General features: G+C 34.8%; 1 protein-coding gene across 2 annotated transcripts in view; it reads left to right on the forward strand.

Moving 5' to 3' along the window:
* LOC114342431 (uncharacterized) overlaps window positions 1-19,165 on the forward strand; it is an 86,726-nt gene extending 67,561 nt beyond the window's left edge. The window contains exons 5-9 of one of the 2 annotated variants that reach the window (XM_028293245.2): window positions 436-778; window positions 9,361-9,615; window positions 11,603-11,814; window positions 12,416-12,614; window positions 18,361-19,165. In XM_028293245.2, coding sequence (XP_028149046.1) covers window positions 436-778; window positions 9,361-9,615; window positions 11,603-11,814; window positions 12,416-12,614; window positions 18,361-18,664 — 1,313 coding nt within the window. In that variant the 3' untranslated portion in view covers window positions 18,665-19,165. Of the gene's footprint in view, window positions 1-435; window positions 779-9,360; window positions 9,616-11,602; window positions 11,815-12,415; window positions 12,619-18,360 lie in introns of both variants that reach the window. The other variant, XM_028293252.2, reaches the window with a different exon arrangement.
* Window positions 19,166-21,330: the final 2,165 nt, after the last annotated feature.

Genomic DNA, 21,330 nt, shown 5'->3' on the forward strand with positions numbered 1-21,330 from the left:
TTTTGTCTAGAATAGTCCAAAAAATCTTACAAAAATTAGTACGGGCCAAAAATATTGATATTTGCAATTTTATTAAAAAAAGTTGTTAAAATTTGGACCACTTTTTACTTGGGCGACTTCTTGAACCTTATTCTGGGATGTCTCAGGAATGTGATTATGCAAAAAAAAATCTCATGGGAATATTTTTTCTAACGAACCCGCCGTTTTCGCCTGTCTATTATAGTATCTGACCAGACAAGCATATCCGTCGCAATTGACGTTTCTGCATCTCTGGAATAAGACTTGTATTGAGAACAAAGCCTCTCTAGTACCAATATCATTTATGATATCGAACTGGTTGGGAGAAATTTGACTTTCACATAGCTTGTGGCTGAATATAGCCATTCTGAACATAGCCAAGGCAACTTATTTGTATATTCAATCATTATTTTCTAGCATACCTGAAACCAAGCGAACCTCAAGGTCTCTCCGGCGCCAAAAACACTTGGTTGTTCATCGGAGTGTCCATTGTAGCCTTTTTGGTCTTCCTGCTCATCCTAGCGTTCATACTAGGTTGCGCAAAGAAAAGGAAGGTAGGTAGTCCTATCAACGTAGGCATAGAAAATCGGCAGCATATTTTTGAAAGAGGAGTAGGACAAGATAATAAAGGGTTTACCATAGAGAGCCAAAGAAGAGATTCGCCCACTTACGTTAAATATAATACTGATAATTCAACGTTGCTGAGGAACGTGAGTACTGTGGCGAGACCAGAGAGTTCAATCAGTTCTGTATCTACCAGGTAAGCGTTTTATACTAATTATTATTTATAACATTTTTCACTATTAACGTTGGAATTATATACATTTAATAAGCATTTATATACAATACAGTATAGAAACTAAGAAATGATATTTAAATACACGTGGAAGAAATACAAAAAATATATTTTAGTTCATATTTGTTCCGAACATAAAACTGAATTACCGATCATTTACAAAAAAACACAAAAAAAATGAAGAAGTAGCAGTAGGTAAACGAGAACACAGTAGGTTTGTTCCAACTCGATACAAAACCGTTCTTGAACGGTTACGAGTATGCGCAGTAACGAAAAATATGCTATTGCGCATAATTAATCCTTATTGCGCATGCGCGTAACGATTCAAGAACGGTTTTGTATCGAGTTGGAACAAACCTATTGATACCCAGAGCTTACGCGAGAGGTGGTACGTAGAACGTAGAACTGAGCGATATCCTCTCTTTGAGTACCATGCACAAATAATTTTAGGCGTGGGTAGCATCCACGAATTTGTCGATATTGTTCTCGATCTGGCGCGGCGACATGTAGCAATTCATTTGCTGACAAGCCAGTCCACTGACGACGGTTTGGTAGCCATGAATATTTCTTCCTGCCAATTCCTCTTTTTCCCTCGACCTTTCTGTTGAGTATTAACTGCGGTATCCAGATTGTGCTACCTCTCATTATAAGTCTCAGATATTCAAGTTCTCACTTTTTTATCATCTTCGTCAAGCCACTTTCCACCTGAACTATTCTGTTTGAGACTTCTATGTTTGAAATGCTTTGAACCCATGATATTTTAAGCATTCTACGATATAACCACATCTCGAAGGCTCCTAATTTGTTCATCACATTAACATTCATGATCCAGTTTGTTTTCACTTGGGTGATGAGTCGAATTTGCCAACGAATCATAAAATCTAACAAAATGGTTTGACGTCTCAAAGTTTTATTTCTTTGGCTAAATTTCCTCATAACATGCTAATCATTTTTGATTCTTTGTTTTGCAGAGAAAATGCGCTCTTTTTTTAACCCCTGTTCAATTTAACTAAGTCCTTTAGTCAGATTTCCCACTGTCTTATATCTTCTGATTAAACTGAATGTAAACAATGAAGCGTAATAAATCTTGCTCTTGCACATGCATTTCTATGAGCTCATAAATTCTTGGCTCCTGATTATGGGAATGCACAGTTCCTGAACGTTATCACCATCCATTTTTGAATTTATTCGGCTGACAAGATCGAACTTCTTTAATCGCATTACTAATTTCATCAGGCTCTGGCGTCGATCTCACCTGTGTCGATGATAAAAAAAAGAACTCAGTTTTTTCCAGACATCATTTACTATTTTTTGTGAAATTTTATTCCAAGATTATCCAATAATTCTCTCTAAAACATTGAATTGTTTCCAAAAATTATTAAAACAGAGAGCTCGTCGTTTTTACTCATATCTTTATGGAGATATGCAAATTGTCCGGTGTAATAAGTTTGGAAAATTTCAATGAATTCATGAGGCTTTGGTTAAAATAATCTGGTTGTATTAGGCGGCAAAAAGTCAACTTTCACTGGGTCAAAACTAGTTAAAGTTGCAGGAGGATGACCTGTTGCTTTGTCGATGATTACCATCACTTTAAATGGAACTTGTTTAGATTGACCCTAACATTCGACCCAGGTATGACTTGATTAAAAAACCAGTCCTTAAAAAGGGAAGGTGTTACCCAGATTTTCAAATCGCAGGCAACACAGATTTAGATTTATTTTTTAATGCTCTTGGATTTTATGAGAAATAAACTAAGAAAGGATTAACGTACCATTACCAGCTATATTCGCACCAAACATCTGTCAGTCGATCTTTGGCGGAAAAACTTTTGACGGATCTTTTTATGAAAACCTGGAAAGGTTTTCCCTTCATGTGCGAAGTAATTTTAGGGAAATTCTTCCAGAAAATGCCAGTCTCATCTACATATGATTTGGTTGGTATAGCCACCTTCACCTATTATAACTTTTAATTTCTCTGGATAACAAGGCAAGCCATGTAAGAAAAGGGAAATAGGTCTATAATAATTGTCGATATATGGAAGCTGCCTTTTTATGTATTGGCATTATTATAGATTTTGTCCAGTCGCCAGGCCATTGCTGTTATTGAAATGCCATATTTTGCTAAAAAACCAGTAAAGCAATTTTATTCCTATGGCTTTGAGCATTTATGCTCTTATTATCATATTCTGAATCTTGATGCCTTTTTATACTTAAGTTTACTTGTTGAAGATAAATATGCGGAAAGAAGAAAAAATGTGGAAAACATCATAGCAAGATTAGAAAATAAAATAATGTTATTCATGGTTAATTTAAACAAACTGATAAAGAAAAGCAATGTAATTTCGTTTCACATAAGCATTTCTGATATTTTTGCTTCTCTTCACAACTATAACAAATGACAATAAGACAAAAAATTACGACGTTATATAGAAATTGTAAAACAAAATACAAAGGAGGAAGTAATTCAGTTGTTTATGTAGTTCACTTCCTAAAATTACTCGAAGGTAAAAAATCAAAATAATTATGGTTAACCCTAATGTTAAAATCGATTATAAGCGAACAATAACTCATGGCACATATAGGTAAGTATCTCTGGTGTTGTCATTAAACTTCTCACACTGACCTGTAGGGCATTGAACTTTACACAAAAATACCGCATTACGTTTTTGAATATCTATGTGATAATAATTGCAGAATATTATATTAAAACAGTATGTATAATTTTAATAATTTAGTCATATGTAAAGTGTAACAAAATAATAGTTATTTATGAAACAGTTCGTGAAGTATGCTTTTTGCGAACGCACGCGATTTTTAGAGCACGAGCGACAACGGAGCGAGTGCTATACATCGCATAAGTTCGCAAAAAGTACTTAACGCACAGTTTCATACAATATTTTATCTACGATATACAAATAAATAAACTGTTACTCTTCGTCACTGGAATTCATTTCTATTCTACAATTTTTAGAACTTTGACATTTAAAAATTCTAACTTCTTTCAAACCACAAAACTGTCAAAACTTTTATCGTAATTTATTGCTCATTATGTCATCACCATGACAACGCCAAAGTTGTCAATATGAAAGTGTGTTAAAAACAGTGCGAAAAAGTAAGTTCCATTTAAAATACATTGTTACTTCACGCACACTTTAAACACTTCACGCACTGCTATCTATAATGACAGTTTTCACAAACTACAAACTTACACATAATATGACATAGAGTAGATAAACTATTTTATTTACTCTATGTCATATTGTGTATAAGTTTTTAGTTTGTGAAAACTGTGTTGTTTAAAGTGTGCGTGAAGTAACAATGTATTTTAAATGGGATTTACTTTTCGCACTGTTTTTGACACACTTTCATATAATCAAATATCCTTAACTTTCGCGTTGTCATGGTGATGACATAATGAGCAATAAATTACAACAAAAACTTTGACAGTTTTGTGGTTTGTGACGAAGAGTTACAGTTTTTTGAAGTTATACTTCTTTACGATCGAGGGTAGAATTTTATAATTGCCTGGCGCATGCGTAGACAGACAGTATGTAGTTCGTTGCTAATCTTTCAAATTATGTATGTATCAGCGCAAATAAGTCATTAAAAGAATATATTAGTGTTCTTAGTAAATGTATTATTTATTATAATTTTTGTGTCTTTGGATTTGTCTTCCTCCGGCGTAAGATAATAAAATATCTATTTTTATACTTCACTTTGATGTGTAATCACCGTGATGTGTAATTATATCTTATATCCGACACGTCAGTAACACGGGGCTTGATAGCTCGGTTGGTATGGCATTGGACCAGAGATCGAGAGATCGCGGGTTCAAATCCTGGACGATTCATATTCATTTTTTTTTATTTTTGGTATTGGACTGTCATGGCTGGGACATGTCCAAAAACAAGAAGATGCAAAAATAAGACATTGTCTTGTTTTAATCTGAAAGACCGCCGGAGTGTGTCGTCACGGCCAACTGCAGCTATATCAGTGTTGTTATGATCACTTTTCCAAATAAAGAATCAAGATTGAAAACACGTTAAAAAGATACCCAATCTCAAGACATTTTAATTCGTATAAAGTTAAAATTTTGCTTCCTCTGCTACTTTTTATGTTCAACTATAGTGTTTTTTAAGGTAACGTACGTACACTAACAAGTATCTGCCAAAGTTGACGTAAACTGGATAGTATATCTGAATTAATAATAGATATGCACTGTATAGCTATCTCTGTCGTTCAGAGCCACCTATGGTGGTAATTTTGGATCAAATCACACGTTATGTACGATACCCACTGGAAATACGTGCATTAATTTCGCTACTTACGGAATTATTCTGATTGATTTATGTGTAAAGATATCTGAAGGCATCTACACGTCAATAGTAATACCGTATTTACACTCAGTGAATGTGTGAATAGCTCACTCGCACTGCTGCTGCTCATGCTACTGGCGCTCCCTCAAAATTCGGTTTTCCAAATGGAAGTCAAAGGACTGGCAGCACGAGCGCGAGTAAGTATTCACTTTCAACTACTCTCTCTCTCTCACTTGCCGCCGGCAAATCGGCAAGTGAGTAAGGGAGCAAGACGATGCTGTCATCACATTCCATTCTTGAGAGTTGTTCGGTAAATGAGTTCTGAGGACATTAGCGAGGAACTGATGTGAACACCTCACTCGCGTCGATATCGTATTTCGGGCAATATTTCCGGCAGCGGCAGCAGCAGTGGCAATCGCTGAGTATAAATCCGGCAATATGCCGGAGTTGCCTAATAGTTGTCTATTTGATGGTCAGGTGTTCCTTTGACGGTCATGTACTTCGTTTTTGTTTCGTTTATTTTAAGCCGTCTTTTTCATTCTTCGGGATCAATTTACTTGAACGCTTCCGTTAGTCGAGACTTGCTCCTACTAATGGTAGCTACATCATCTGCATATGCAGAAATTTGTACTGTTTTGGTATTTATATGGCCGGTTATATTGGTTTTTCTGATGACTGACACAAAAACAAGGTAGAAGAGCATGGTTGATAGTGCGTCTGCCTGTCTCACTCCCATGTTGATGTCAAACAGGGGAGTCAGTTCTCCATCTACTCTAATTGCGGCTTTTGAACTCTGCAATGTAATTTTTATGAGGCTGATATACTATAAACTGGAATAGGTGTATCAAATCGAATAAGTCAAATTCTACTTTCATTTGTTAAAAGAATATTAGACTGGTCATTCATCCCAATTGATACGTTCTCTTTAGAACTTTAAGTGTCAGGTTATGCCTTGATTAACAATGAACCATTAACAGGTATTCTTGTCCTGATTTTATTATTTTTAAGTGCCGTATCCCAATCAGAGGTTGGATATCATCATCACTATCTTTAATTTATCTACCGCTTCTCTCATGAGCTCCATTGAACTGGGTCTAAACCAGTCCCTTAACTTTTTCAACCATGATACTCTCCTTCTTCCTATACTCCTTATAACTGTATAACTTATAACCTTATACTGTCCCAGATATTGTAACTTTCTCATTTTTATTTTGTTTATTATTTCGTATTTTTTGCCCATTTCTCGCATTACTTCCGTGTTCGTTTCCATCTATGTTCACACTATTCTAAGCATCCTTCTGCAACACCACATTTGAAATTATTGTAGCTTACTTATGTGTTCTTGATTCACTGTCATCATAATCAGATATACATCATAGGTAGATCCACAGAATCTCTGACTGAAGCATTTCGGTCGTTAAGAGCATCTACACAGAGAATGGGACTAAATAGAAATGTTCAAAAGACCAAATGTATGTGTTGCACTAGGTCAAGCAACCCGACATCTACAAGAATAATAATTGACGACCTAGAATTGGAAGGTGTCGTTACCTTCATATACTTAGGCTCGCTGCTAAATAAAGATAACAATGTGAGTGAAGAAATTAAAAGAAGAATAGTGCTCGCCAATAAATGTTACTATGGCCTAAAAAGACAGATGGCCTCAAAAATACCTAGAAAATTAAATTGACCGTCTACAAAACACTAATAAGGCCAGTGCTAACATATGGTTCAGAAAGTTGGTCACTTACACTGAATGACCAAGAACTGCTCAAAGGTTTTGAGCGAAAAATTCTAAGACGAATATATGGAGGCATAAAATAACAAGGTTTGTGGCGCAGGCGTTACAACTTTGAGTTGTACAGAAGTTTTGGAGAACCTGACGTTTATAAAATTCATTAAGGTAGCACGCCTTAGATGGATAGGTCATGTAATCGGGCGAGAGGAAGATGCCATAGTCAGAAAAGTTTTTGACCGAAGAGGGCCGATAGGACAACGAACAAGAGGAATACCGAGACTTAGGTACCAAGACAACCTAGAAAGTGATTTAAAATGTATTGGAATTAGAGCATGGAGAAGAGTTGCCAGAGACAGGGGTGAATGGAGGATTGTTCTGAAGAAGGCTTTGGCTCATAAAGAGCTGTAACGTCACTAATGATGATGATTCAGTGTCCAGCTTTTAAGTTTTAATATCAAAAACGTATATCTCAGAGCTCTTCCTCTCAGTTCTATGCTAAGGGCTAAGGTCTTTATCCATGTTTTTAAGCCCACTTAAACAGTATCTAACCAAATTGTATTCAACCTTTACAAACACTAGAGAAAATATCTTGCTGTTTCCTGGCTGGAAAATGACACATTCACCATATCTGCAGACGTCAATATCGGTCATGTGCGGTATTGGTAAACCTAGCACGTCCGGAAAGTGATTTTCTATTTTAGAATTTTATGCGATTTTATCACGTCAACGTCAACTATTTCGTCATTCAGGTGTTAGATTATTAACATAGATATAAATTATGGTCTATTTTATATGAATTTTAAATACAGCGTGGTATTTTTTGTTAATATGAATTAATTAAAAAACATATACAGTGGAACCTCGATAAGTCGGATTAACCGGAACCGCGGTCGATCCGGGTAATCGAAAATCCTGGTTAGCCGGAAAATATGATAAAAATTAATAAAATACGTATAAATAATAAACAAATACACATTATAATTGCAGAAACATGAAATATATATGCACAGTACATCTAAATTACGTGCGGTTGTATACAGTACTGTTTATTTCTTGGTAAAAAACATAGTCAAAGTGAAAAAATGTTTGTTTTGTCTGATTAAAATTGGTCCGGGTTAGCCGGACTTTCGAGTTATCGGAGGTCGACTTATGGGGGTTCCACTTTACCTATTTTGTTACATCTTTCCCAATGTAATGAATGTAATGTAATATCGTTGTAATATGGATTTATCTGACTCAACGTTTTGGTCCCTTGATGTTGAAGGTACTTTACATCAGACTGATCGGTATATATTGCAAGATAGCTATATTGCAAAATTTTCTTTACTTTACTGCGAATTGTCTTTTTTCGAGGTTTCCCAAACTGTTAATAATACTAGGTATCCGTTCCTTTTTATGTGACATCTTGTAAAAATGTAACTTTAAATACTTTTAATAGGATTATTTGCGTAGTTAAATATATTCTAACAAAATTCCAAAAAAAAGTGAACATATTAATTCACGCGTTATATTTCATCTCAAGGCTGATTTATCTTAGGACGGGACGTGTACGCCACGGCTGTCTTACAGGATACGTTGAAAAATCGTGTGATATGAAAGACATTGCGTAGTTTATAGTACACCGGAACGGGCCGACAACGGGGACGTGCGCCGTCTAAAGATACATCAGTCTAGACAGCATATGGACGCTTGCCCCAAAGCTACTAGTTTTTATAGGTCATCAAAGGTGTTGGTACACCTAGAACAACTAGCTAGAGGTTTTCTTTTATAAGTTACAGTTTTTATTAACCTTCTTCAAATCCAGCAACGCTAAATTAGTTGATTTCCAAAACTTCAGTAACGTATGTCTGGGGTTGTTCATCTTCAATTAGGACCATAATTTGAGCTGCTTGTTCTGACGATAATTTATTATTTTGAGTCTTAATACTAAGTCTAAATTCTAAAATGAAATATGTCAGCATATGTCAGCATTCTGCATGCTGACACCGTACACTTCAGATGGTAGGGTTTTTTAGACCTTACCATGATCAAATATTCGTTATCTGTAATGTAATTTTTTGTGTGAAAGTCCCTTGTGCTCGTATTTGATGTTTTTAACTTATCCGGCTACAAACCAACAGCAACATTGAACAACTTTTTTCAACAGACAAAGTTTTTTTCTATCATTAAAAACTGCATAAGAAATAGAAGTCTTTTTATATCGTACATGGGATCCATCTCTTTTCATAGTGGTATTTTGAACTTTTTGACCATAGCTCTGAAGATGGCTTTATAAGTCGAAAGCGCTCAGCTAGGAATTATATATTTTACACACTTCAAAAGTACACTTCTCACTGTTTATTTGTAACAAGTGTGTACAAAACTAGTTCAGTCTTTACATTTTTAAAATTAAATAGCAAACTGGTAATATAAAATTGCCTGGTATATTATCTCTCACTCCTTTTTTGTTTAATTGTGTTATTAGTAAACTTAAATAAAAAATATTAATTTTAGTTCGGGCAGTTTGGACATATCACCCTTGATGGCGGTTAAGAAGCACCGCAGAACTCCACCGAAGAAACCTCCAAGACCAAGAGCGGCCCTAAATAGAACGGTTCCCATCGAAGTTCGAAGATTTCCGTCAGAATTATTCGATTCTGATAGTAGCAGGAAGGAATCGCCTGATACGATATATGGAGGGAACATGGATCCAGGGGTAGTTAGCCCTAAGTCGTATTTGTCGATGCCGTCAGTAAAATCGTTTCCAAGGTAAGATATACAATGGTTATTTACACTCCGACCGGAATAAGAATAGACCTAAATTATTTAAGAAGTTTGAACTCTTGACAAAACCGCATCCATAGAAAAAGTACAGTGTACAACACATGAGAAAATGACATATTTCTCCCTCGCTTGATTTGCGGCCCTCGCCTCGTGCCAACAAACTTCTGCGCTCGTGAGAAATATGTCTTTTTTCTCACTTGTTGTAAAATATACTATTCCGTACAGTTATTTTTCGTTTCCAAGCAACGGCTAAGTATAAGGAAATATCAAACGTTTTTTCAAAAATATTGTCAAATATGTCTAAATTCCTGACCGCTTTTCGGAAAATTTAATTATTATGTACTTTTATCACCCCAGTTATTATTATTTAACTTAAATAAGTTAAAACTATTATGTGTTTAAACAAAATCTTTATCAAAAGTCACAATTTATAAAATATGAGAAATATCGAGAAAATTCTTGAGAGAAAGGCTGGAAATACATAAACTTTAAAACAAAAAGACGGAAGAAATTAATTATAACTTTTAATACAGAACATTTAATAGTTATTTTTCTACAACCGTGATAAAAATGCAATTTTTAGCACTCCATAGGAGCGTTAAAAATGCTACTTTAAAGCACTAGTGCTTTAAAAATTTTAAGGCACTGCAGTTAAAAGTGAATTGTCAAATTGTGAAACGTCAAAATATTTATATTTCATTTAACATTAATATTAATAGTACAACTTGCGCAATTTGAAAAAGGTGGTTTAAAAGGTTTTTTAAAATTTAATTTAAACTGTATTATTGCATTTTTCACACGTTTGTAGAAAAAAACTATTAAAATTTGTTAGAATATACAACAATAAAAGTAAGATGTTATTCTATAGTTGTTATGATTTACGTAAGTATTGACAGTATAGGCAGTTTTGATGCAATGTCAAGAAAAATATAAAAATGGAATGTCAGTCAACTTCAAGTAAAAGTTTTTGTAGATATTTTCCTGTAATTGAAAATGAATAAATTATAATTGTTGATATTAAGACGTTTGTAAAAAAAATGTTGTATGATGTACGTGTTAAAAAGTACATTTTTAAGGCACTCATGTCAATTGCAGAATTCTCTTCGCTCACTGTGCAAACTTTAACATGCATGCCATAAACGTGTACTTTTAACACTTATATCATAATAGTTATTTTTCTACAACCGTGTTAAAAATGCAATTTTTAGCACTCCATACGAGCGTTAAAAATTCTACTTTAAGGCACTAGTGCTTTAAAAATTTTATAGCACTGCAATTCGTATTGACCGTATAGGCAATTATGATGTAATGTCAAAAAAATATAAAAATGGAATGTCAGTCAAGTTCAAGTAAAAGTTTTTGTAGATATTGTCCTGTAATTACGTTTGCAGAAAAAATATTGTATGATATGCGTGTTAAAAAGTACATATTTAAGGCACTCATGTGAATTGCAGAACTTGCTATCGCTCATTCTGCAAACTTCCACATGCGTACCTTAAACGTGTACTTCTAACACTTATATCATAATAACTATTATATTATAAATAACTATTATGATATAAGTGTTACAAGTACACGTTTAAGGCACGCATGTGAAAGTTTGCAGAATGACCGATAGCGAGTTCTGCAATTCACATGAATGCCTTAAAAATGTACTTTTTTAACACGCATATCATACAATATTTTTTCTAAAAAAGTAATTACAGGACAATATCTACAAAAACTTTTACTTGAACTTGACTGACATTCCATTTTTATATTTTTTTGACATTACATCAAAATTGCCTATACGGTCAATACGAATTGCAATGCCATAAATTTTTTAAAGTACTAGTGCCTTAAAGTAGCATTTTTAACGCACGTATGGAGTGCTAAAATTGCATTTTTAACACGGTTGTAGAAAAATAACTATTATGATTTAAGTGTTAAAAATACAATTTTAAGGCACGCATGTGAAAGTTTCTTCTTGTAGGGTCAGCATTCCAGAACCACTCAATAAAGTCCTGGAGCCGGTCAGTGTTCATCATTTAGACATTCCAGACGATGAGTTTAGGGAACAAGATGATAATATGGAAATGTATAAAAGATTGGGCTTGGCCCGGCATGCTAGTTTAGGAGCAGTAGAAGATCCAGGCGTAATAGGACCAATTGTGTGGAATATGCACAAAGAAAGAATCAGCCACGGTGAGATATGATTGTATTTAATATTATAAAAAGAATAGTTCACATTTTTTTATTTTAAAATTTTTCTTCATAAACTATCAGAACATATCAGAAACTAAAGCATTATATCATTTTTGAGACAAGTATCTCGAAAGTTTTTAAGGCGTCACGTGTCTCATTAAAAAAATCGAAGCTATTGCTACAGGTAAAGGGCGATTTACCTAAGGAAGACCTACATAATGGTTGGTTCAATTCATTGTTCATAGCTCTACCTATGAAGAAAACAACAAAGACCTGTACTGATTATAGAATCATCAGTTTTTTACGTATTAGCAACACTAATGAGATTATAAAAATTATCAAGAAGAGAATGCTGGAGTACTTCGGACATATAATGAGAGGTCCCAAATATAGATTACTATAAAATATTATGCAAAGGAATATACTCCAACATACTAGATCAGCTAGAGACCGATAACATGCGAAGATTCCCCCAGCGGTTATTTCTCCTGATACCGTAGATATCTGCGATGCGATATATTCCCCAGAGGAAGTGAGAGCCCTATGGCTTAGATCTGGATATTTATTAAGTAAAAATGCTTATTTCTGGTGTAATTTTCAGGTGTAAGCGTGGACGAAGGCATAAATGATTTGAACGTTTCTACAAACCTTACCAAAATGAGAAAAAGATTTCACGATCTTTTAGATGACACTTTTAGTCTTTTTGGTAGCAGAAAAACCAGTCCAGTGGAAAAGAAAAGACATGATCCCCATTCTAGAGTTGCCCCCAGCGAAATTAAGAGTCATTCTGCTGTTAACAGGTTTGTAGGTATATTTTAATTTATATATCGTTTCATTGATTTATTGATTTTATTTGTACTTTTTGTCTGAAAAATATCTTATACGAGCATTGTACCTTTCCTACCTTCATATGTAAGAAGTCTTATTTACTTGGTATGACCTTGATGATATAACCATTTGTATAACATAAATACACTCACCGGCAGAGAAAACGGGCACCCCAAAAAATGGGTCATTTTTAATGTCTTGTATTTCCTAAACCTGATGTCCGATTTAAGTAATTCTTTTAATATGTTATAGCCTTATTCTTTATCAATATCGCTGTAATAATATTGTTGCTAGACAGGTACATTGTCATTGTATACAGGGTGTACGAATCAAACTGTGTTTTCTTCTCAAACTTTGGAACACCCTGTGGAATGTTCTAGCTTTTATAAAATACTGAAATTATAACCAAACTATAGCCACAGGTTTTCTTAACATTCTGTTTTTCGATTCATTCACTTATGTTGGATAATAAAAAAGTTAAGCACTTTAACAACTACCTCTGTTTTTCGTTAATACAGGGTGTTTTTAAATAAGTACGGCAAACTTTAAGGGGTAATTCTGCATGATAAAATAATGACAGTTTGCTTTATAAACGTATGCCCGCAAATGCTTCGTTTCCGAGATAGGGGGTGTTGAAATTGTTCTTACAAACTAACGATTTATTTATTTCTCTAAAACGGTTTGTGATATGCAAATGAAATTTGGTAGATTTTAAGAGGTAGTTATTGCGCATTTTTTGGCATACAATTAAGAATTTTATATTCACCATTGGCGTACATACGGGTATAAATATTTTAGATATATCCCGTATGCACGCCAATGGTGACTATAAAATTCTCAATTGTATGCCAAAAAATGCGCAATAACTAGCTCTTAAAATTTACCAAATTTCATTTGCATATCCACAACCGTTTTAGAGCAATAAATAAATCGTCAGTTTGTAAGAACAATTTCAACACCCCCTATCTCAGAGACGAAGTATTTGCGGGCATAAGTTTATAAAGCAAACTGTCATTATTTTATCATGCAGAATTACCCCTTAAAGCTTGCCGTACTTATTGAAAAACACCCTGTATTGACGAAAAACAGGGGTAGTTGTTAAAGTGCCTAACTTTTTTATTATCCAACATAAGCGAATGAATAAAAAAACAGAATGTTAAGAAAATCTGTGGCTATAGTTGGGTTTTAATTTTAGTATTTTATAAAAGCTAGAACATTCCACAGGGTGTTCCAAAGTTTGAGAAAAAAACACAGTTTGATTCGTACACCCTGTATACAATGACAATGTACCTGTCTAGCAACAATATTATTACAGCGATATTGATAAAGAATAAGGCTATAACATATTATAAAAAATTACTTAAATCGGACATCAGGTTTAGGAAATACAAGACATTAAAAATGACCCATTTTTTGGGGTGCCCGTTTTCTCTGCCGGTGAGTGTATATTACATACAAGATATACAACATACCACTGGCCCTTGCATTTGTCGATTAAGAGAAGGCTCTAACTCGTTAGCGCCCACGAGATCTAATTTGAAGAATTAATATATTTTCATTAGGTATTTATTAGAAATATTATTGGTAACAATACTTCAAATGTAACTATATTTGAAAGAAATAGAATTACTTAGATATAGATATTTACCCAAATAAGTACACTGGGCACTACAGCGCCTTAAATAATGTAGCAGAAAAAATTAATTTAAATGAAAAGTTTATTAAAACAGTCACTATCAATACAAAGAGTTATAGGTCTGGATCCCGCGTATAAAAAAAGTTGATTAATAGCAAGCTGAAAATTTGTTAATAGCTTAAGGATGTCTAGTCGGACAAACTTTGATATATGGGAACACTGGAACAGGGGAAGTTTTAATTGTGGAACAGGTTAAAAATTTGGAACGGTCAGACCACGAAAACAGCACATGTATTTTGTCCGACAGAACAGACTTAAACTCTCCGAACACAGATTAAACTCTCATGCAAAAATCAGACTGCTATTTATCACCAAATGGGCGTTTTATAGAGTGGAACATGTAGAATATGTCAAATGACAGGAATTATGACAGGTGATAAATAGCAGTCTGATTTTTGCATGAGAGTTTAATCTCTGTTCGGAGAGTTTAAGTCTGTTCTGTCTGTTCTGTGGTCTGACCGTTCCAAATTTTTAACCTATTCCACAATTAAAACTGCTCCTGTTACAGTGTTCCCGTATATCAAAGTTTATCCGACTAGACACCCTTAAGCTATTAACAAATTTTCAGCTTGCTATTAATCAACTTTTTTTTCATACGCGCGATCCAGACCTATTATATTACAAGAAAGATAAAGTTTTTCAATCCTAATAGCAACATTAATAATATTGAAAATATTAAAAATATTACTAAAAGATTTTTAAATTGAAAAACTTATTGGTACACTTTCCTGGTGACACCTCTAAGGCTTCTACAATTTGCAAGCCAAATGGATGCTGCAGTGAAGACAAAGGGAAGGAATTCCACACTATGCAATTCACATCCCCCGTCTGATGCTTGTTAAAGTTACAAAGGAAAATGCACCTAGTTACTCTACGGAGTAATACGACTATAAAATAAATGTAAAAATGTATACCATTTTTATTCAGTTGCAATGCGAAGACAAAACAATCTTACTTTTCAATTAGAATACGGAGTGCAATCCAGCTCTCTGAATCGCGATTTTCGATTCTTATTGGAATCTCATCGGAGAGAGCGCAGGCTTGTTCTCCATATCCTAACTGACCAGCACCGAGAGCTTTTCCCACACATTGCAACTGAAACAAATAGGGTAGGTGACTAGCGTCATCTGGCAGTTGAAAGATCTGGCAGTTCAATCCTAATAGCAACATTAATAATATTCAAAATATTAAAAATATTACTAAAAGATTTTTAAATTGAAAAACTTATTGGTACACTTTCCTTGTGATACCTCCAAGGCTTCTACAATTTGCAAGCCAATGTGCAATGTGTGGGAAAAGCTCTCGGTGCTGGTCAGTTAGGACATGGAGAACAAGCCTGCGCTCTCTCCGATGAGATTCCAATAAGAATCGAAAATCGCGATTCAGAGAGCTGGATTGCACTCCGTATTCTAATTGAAAAGTAAGATTGTTTTGCCTTCGCATTGCAACTGAATAAAAATGGTATACATTTTTATTTTAAGTTATATTACACTTTTCACCAAACTTCATGTGGTGCTTTGATGACACTGAGCACACCTTAATTGTTTCATAAGTTTTTTTTTAAGTGTTATCCTTCATGTTTCTTAGCAGTAGGCAGAATATCTCCGGAAGGTCTACATTTCACAAACATTGATTGGGCATTATAACCTAAATAAACTTCATTTAAGTCTCGTAATTCATGTTTAACGATTTCAAACTGCTCATTCCACCATGATGTTCCACCAATTTGTATAAGTTTTTGTCCATTGCGGGCCTAAACACTTTTGTTCTCGTAATCTGTTTAACCGCAGTGCCAAAGTTAGATCTTCCAAGTCTGCATACGAAGAGCAATGAACCTCAATTTCTTGTACGTCTTTAGGTAGTGTCAAACTGCCTTCATAAAGTCTATCATATCATATCATCCTCAATGTCTTCCTCACCAATTAGCATATTTGGGTCTGGAAGTATAATACCATCATCCACCTCAGACCGCGAATTAGAAGCACGAATTTTTTTTAACGATGAAGGTAAACCTTCGTATTTCTTTTCATAGAAATTTCGAACACCATTAATCTCAAAATCATCTACAGATGCCATATCTGTGGCAGAATTGTAAAATATCAAAAATACTCCCATTCGTCCATTGTACTCATATGCGTACACCTAAATTTAACAACAAATAAATCACGCTATACTAAAATTCAGAAAAATTAATCACTTAAGCCCTTTACTAAACTTATTATAAACTAACGTAAACCATTTGATGACAAAAAGAAGTAAACAAGAGAAACATATTTATTGTAAATTTACGAAGTTAATATCGAGAAAATAAAAAACGCACGTGTTGACTTCATAAACAATAAATCAAAAATAACAAACCAGCTGAATCATTTAACGAAATCTGTTAAGGTTGTCGTCTTAGAGGTATTTAGTTGCCTGGAATTACGAAGAATTGCAACTATTTTATTGTATAATGGCACTAGTATGTCAAAATAGCAGCTGTACTTAAATGAGTACAGTGGGAGTTAATGGGTTAATTATGTATAGTTTGAAACAGGACTGGAGGCACTAGAGCAAACCCAATAGATTATGGGTATACGCCGCTAATCAAAAAATCTATGAGAACGCTACATCAAGTATACGACTACACGAAGACACAGATACATTCAACTTAGGCCGAGGAGTAAGACAAGGAGACAATATTTTGCCGAAATTATTCACAGCAGCTCTAAAGTCGCTATTCTCAGACTAATTATAAGATACATTTGTTATGATGTATTCGCTTAAAACTCTGTCTGAACAAGTAGGATTAAAAATGAACTTTGAGAAATCAAAACTTATGACAAATCTCGTAATGAACGAAAATATAACTACTAACAATAATACCATACAACAAACAGACAGTTATACAAATATAAGGGACACGAGATCAAAATAAGCAGATGATAATATTCTAAAAAATGCATTTTCCATAATAATATGTCTCACACAAAAGGTTTATAACCAACGTACAAACTTGTGGAGCAGAGAATAACACTGACAAAAAAATTCAAAAACAAACTCAGATTTATAAAATGAGCCATTGAACGTACAATGCTAAACGTGGGCCCTCGAGACCACATACCAAACCAACAAATCAGGCAAAGATCTGAAGGTCATGACGTAATCGAAAGAATCACGACGCCTGAATGGATCTGGGCAGGGCACTTAGCTAGAACATAAGAGTCATAAGATGTCCGGTAGACAAAACGAATCATGGAATAAAGGTCCAGAAACTATAAAAGAAGCAGAGGTCCACTACCGACTAGATGTGCCGATGAGATAAGGGGAGTAACGCGAAACTGGCTACAGGCGGCCCAGTGTAGAGAACACTGGAAAGAACTGTGGGAGGCCTATGTCTGGCAGTGAACACGATTGGCTGATTGATGATGACCTATGCACATATAATATGTAGACTGGGTATTGTAACATAGTCTATTTATCATACCGGTTTAAAAAGAACCTTTGTGCATAACTCCCAGTGATGCGGGGGATAGTAATTACTTCAGGAAGCTTAGAATGGCTGAGTGACAAGTGTCCAAGCCAAAAAAACTTAGCAATTTGCAGAAATTTACTGTAAAAACGTATAAGCACCATGCCTCAATATTCAGTGGCACATGAGTAGACGGTGGAAAGTCAAATTTCCACTTATGGACCGGATAAATAAAGTAAGGGGAATTCGCAACGTAACAACGCAATTTTAACTCATTTAAATTAGCGTTTCTATTCAAGAAACAAAAATAAGTCACACAAGACCAAATCTGGAGAATGAGGTGGATTAGGTAGCAATTTGTAGTCCAATTCGACGGTCATGACAATGGCCGAGGTGTGGTTCGGTGGGTTGATTGAGACGTACTCTGAAACATTCTACTTCAAAAAAGACAAAACATGATATTTCGACGAAAATATCATTAGCATATATCATGTTCTTAATTAAAAAGTTAAACATTTCTTATTAATAATAATAGCTGAAGTAACAATCTCCATATTATATTATGTTCTAGGTCGACAGATGATTTAAAAGCTCCCACACCAAAGCCTCGACCAAGGACAACAGATCTTAGAAAAGTTGACCAACCTCCCAGTGGTGCTCCCAAAGGAGCGTGGTCAAGTACAGCACCGTCTCCATTGGTAAGACCCTTAAGCGCAGGAATAATCAACCCTTACCCAAAAGTAAATGTCGATCATATTTTGGCAGAAGGAAGATTTATTAATCCTAGCGATCCTGCCGTTAATCTAATAGCGACTATTAAGTCTGAAATTGAAAGAATTTCCCTTCCTGGTAGCACTACGGATTTGAATCATTGATATTAATATTGTTATAAAATTTTAATGTTATAATTCACATTGTGTTAGAAGTGTTTCTAAAAATAAGATATATCGACACATGTTGAAATAGTGTTATAACTTTTCTTAAAATTTATGTATTTATGTATAAAAATTGGCATTGTGCTTTTGTAAAGATATGAGAAGGTGTTGTCGTTTTCATTTAAAGTAGCCTCTCCATACATTCCAATAATCTGACTGTTGTGTCTTCTTTCCATTCGGGCATTTCCTGTACTGAATAGTTCATTATTTTTCTTAATTCCTTCTAATACGTTCAGATTATAGTAAAATTCTCCTTTATTTCCTATCACAGCATCATCGTTTGGGGGCCTAAACCACTATGATAACTACTATAACGATCTTAAATAAAACAGATCAGCAGAATATGGAAATAATATTATGAAACAATGCTATTCTCTGCGGAGTAAACACATTGCGATGAAGAAGTAAGAGTAATATTACAAGATAACGACAAAGTAGAAATTCCCACAGAAGAAGAAGTACAAAAAGAAATTAAAAACCTCCGAAACGGAAAAGCAGCAGGAAAAGATGAAATAGCAGTGGAATTAATAAAATACGGAGGAAAAGTCATAATGACGTCATAAAACACTAAAACCCATGGTAAGGAAAACTATTGAATAGGCCAAAATCCACAGTGGGTTTCAGAGTTAGAAAGAAGATGAATGTTACCTTATTTCTTTCATATAGTAACAAGAGTATTGCGTTGAGCAGTAGATTGTAGAATATTTATGTAATTTTGTAATGGATGGAAAATCATTGTGGGCTATTTGATTTTTATTAATTAGACGTAAAAAATGCCAACAACGCTCATATCTAACTTCATTCAGTACCAGTATTATAAAAAATATTCTAGAATTAACCAGTTTAGCATATTTTTTGTATTAACCATTCTCTATTTGCGAAGTTTATGTTAATGATAGTAATTCTTTATAAATATTTTGCTATTTTGTATATAGGTAATGATTTTACTTCCTATTTATAAAAGTTATTTTGTTTCTGTTCAAATTTTGTTGGTTGTGTTGTTAGGACATTTGCAATAATGTGTATATCCAAAAATACCAGAATTTTACGTATTAACTAGTGACGTCATATTTTAGGAACGTAAGTACCCTTTCAGACTGGGACACTGGTGTCCGCCACCGTGCAGCAAATCATTGTTTTAACCCTGGAAGCTCATACTTTAGTCGGAGAGATAGAAGCGGATTTTGTGCGTAATAAGTAATATGGAAAAACTACACGGGGATATGTTGAATTAGTTGTGTACATGACTTTCCCCAATGGCCGGAAAATAGAGTGGGGGACGAGGGTAGTTATAAGGGGTCAAAGTCGCGGTTTTTATTATTTTTTTGTGACGCTCATGATCGAGATAGTGCACCAAAATTTGGGAATAAGTAGGTCATGACGTAACTAAGTAAAATCTGTAGGGGCGGAACGCTGCGTGGCCAACAAAGGGGTGGGGGTAGGGGTGAATATAAAAAATATAAGGGATTTTTGGGAGCAAGTAGATCATGACGTAACTAAGCAAAATCTCCAGGGGCGGAAACCAGAGTTGGGGATGAGAGTAGTTTTAAGGGGTCAAAGTCGCAGTTTAGACTATTTTTCGTGACGCAGCACAACATTTGTTCCCCACGCAGCGTTCCGCTCCTGTAGAGTTTACTTAGTAATTTCATGATCTACTTATTCTCAAATTTTGGTGCACTAGTTCGATCACGAACGGCAAAAAAACCTTATATTTTTATACTCACCCCTGCCTATCACCACTTTGTACCCCAAGCAGCGTTCCGCCCTTGGAGATTTAACTTAGTTACGTCATGACTTACTTACTCCCAAATTTTGGGGCACTATCTCGATCATGAGCGTCACAAAAAAAATAATAAAAACCGCGACTTTAACCCCTTATAACTACCCTCGTCACACTCTCTGGTTTCCGGCTCTGGGGATTTTACTTAGTTGTGTCATGGTCTACTTATTCCCAAATTTTGGTGCACTATATCGATCATGAGCGTCACAAAAGAAATAACAAAAACCGCGAATTTGACCCCTTATAACTACCCTCGTCCCCCACTCTGGTTTCCGACTCTGGGGATTTTACTTAGTTATGTCATGGTCTACTTATTTCCAAATTTTGGTGCACTATCTCAATAAAGAACGTCGCAAAAAACCCCATATTTTTTTTATATTCAACCCTGCCCCACCCCTTTGCCGGCCAGGCAGCGTTCACCCCTGGAGATTTTGCTTGGTTACGTCATGGCCCACTTATTCCCAAATTTTGGTGCACTATCTCGATCATTAGCGTCTCATAAAAAAATAATAAAAACCGCGATTTTGACCCCTTATAACTACCCTCGTCTAAGACTCTGGTTTCCGGCTCTAGGGATTTTACTTAGTTATGTCATGGTCTACTTATTCCCAAATTTTGGTGCACTGTATCAATCACGAACGTCGCAAAAAAACCCTTATATTTTTTATATTCACCCCTGGCTTACCCCTTTGTCGGCCACGCAGCGTTCCACCCCTGGAGATTTTACTTAGTTACGTCATCACCTACTTATTCCCAAATTTTAGTGCACTAAATAGATCATGAACGTCACAAAAAAAATAGTAAAACCGCGACTTTGACCCCTTAT

This window comes from Diabrotica virgifera, chromosome 3 (assembly GCF_917563875.1).
Source record: "Diabrotica virgifera virgifera chromosome 3, PGI_DIABVI_V3a".
NCBI lineage: Eukaryota > Metazoa > Arthropoda > Insecta > Coleoptera > Chrysomelidae > Diabrotica > Diabrotica virgifera.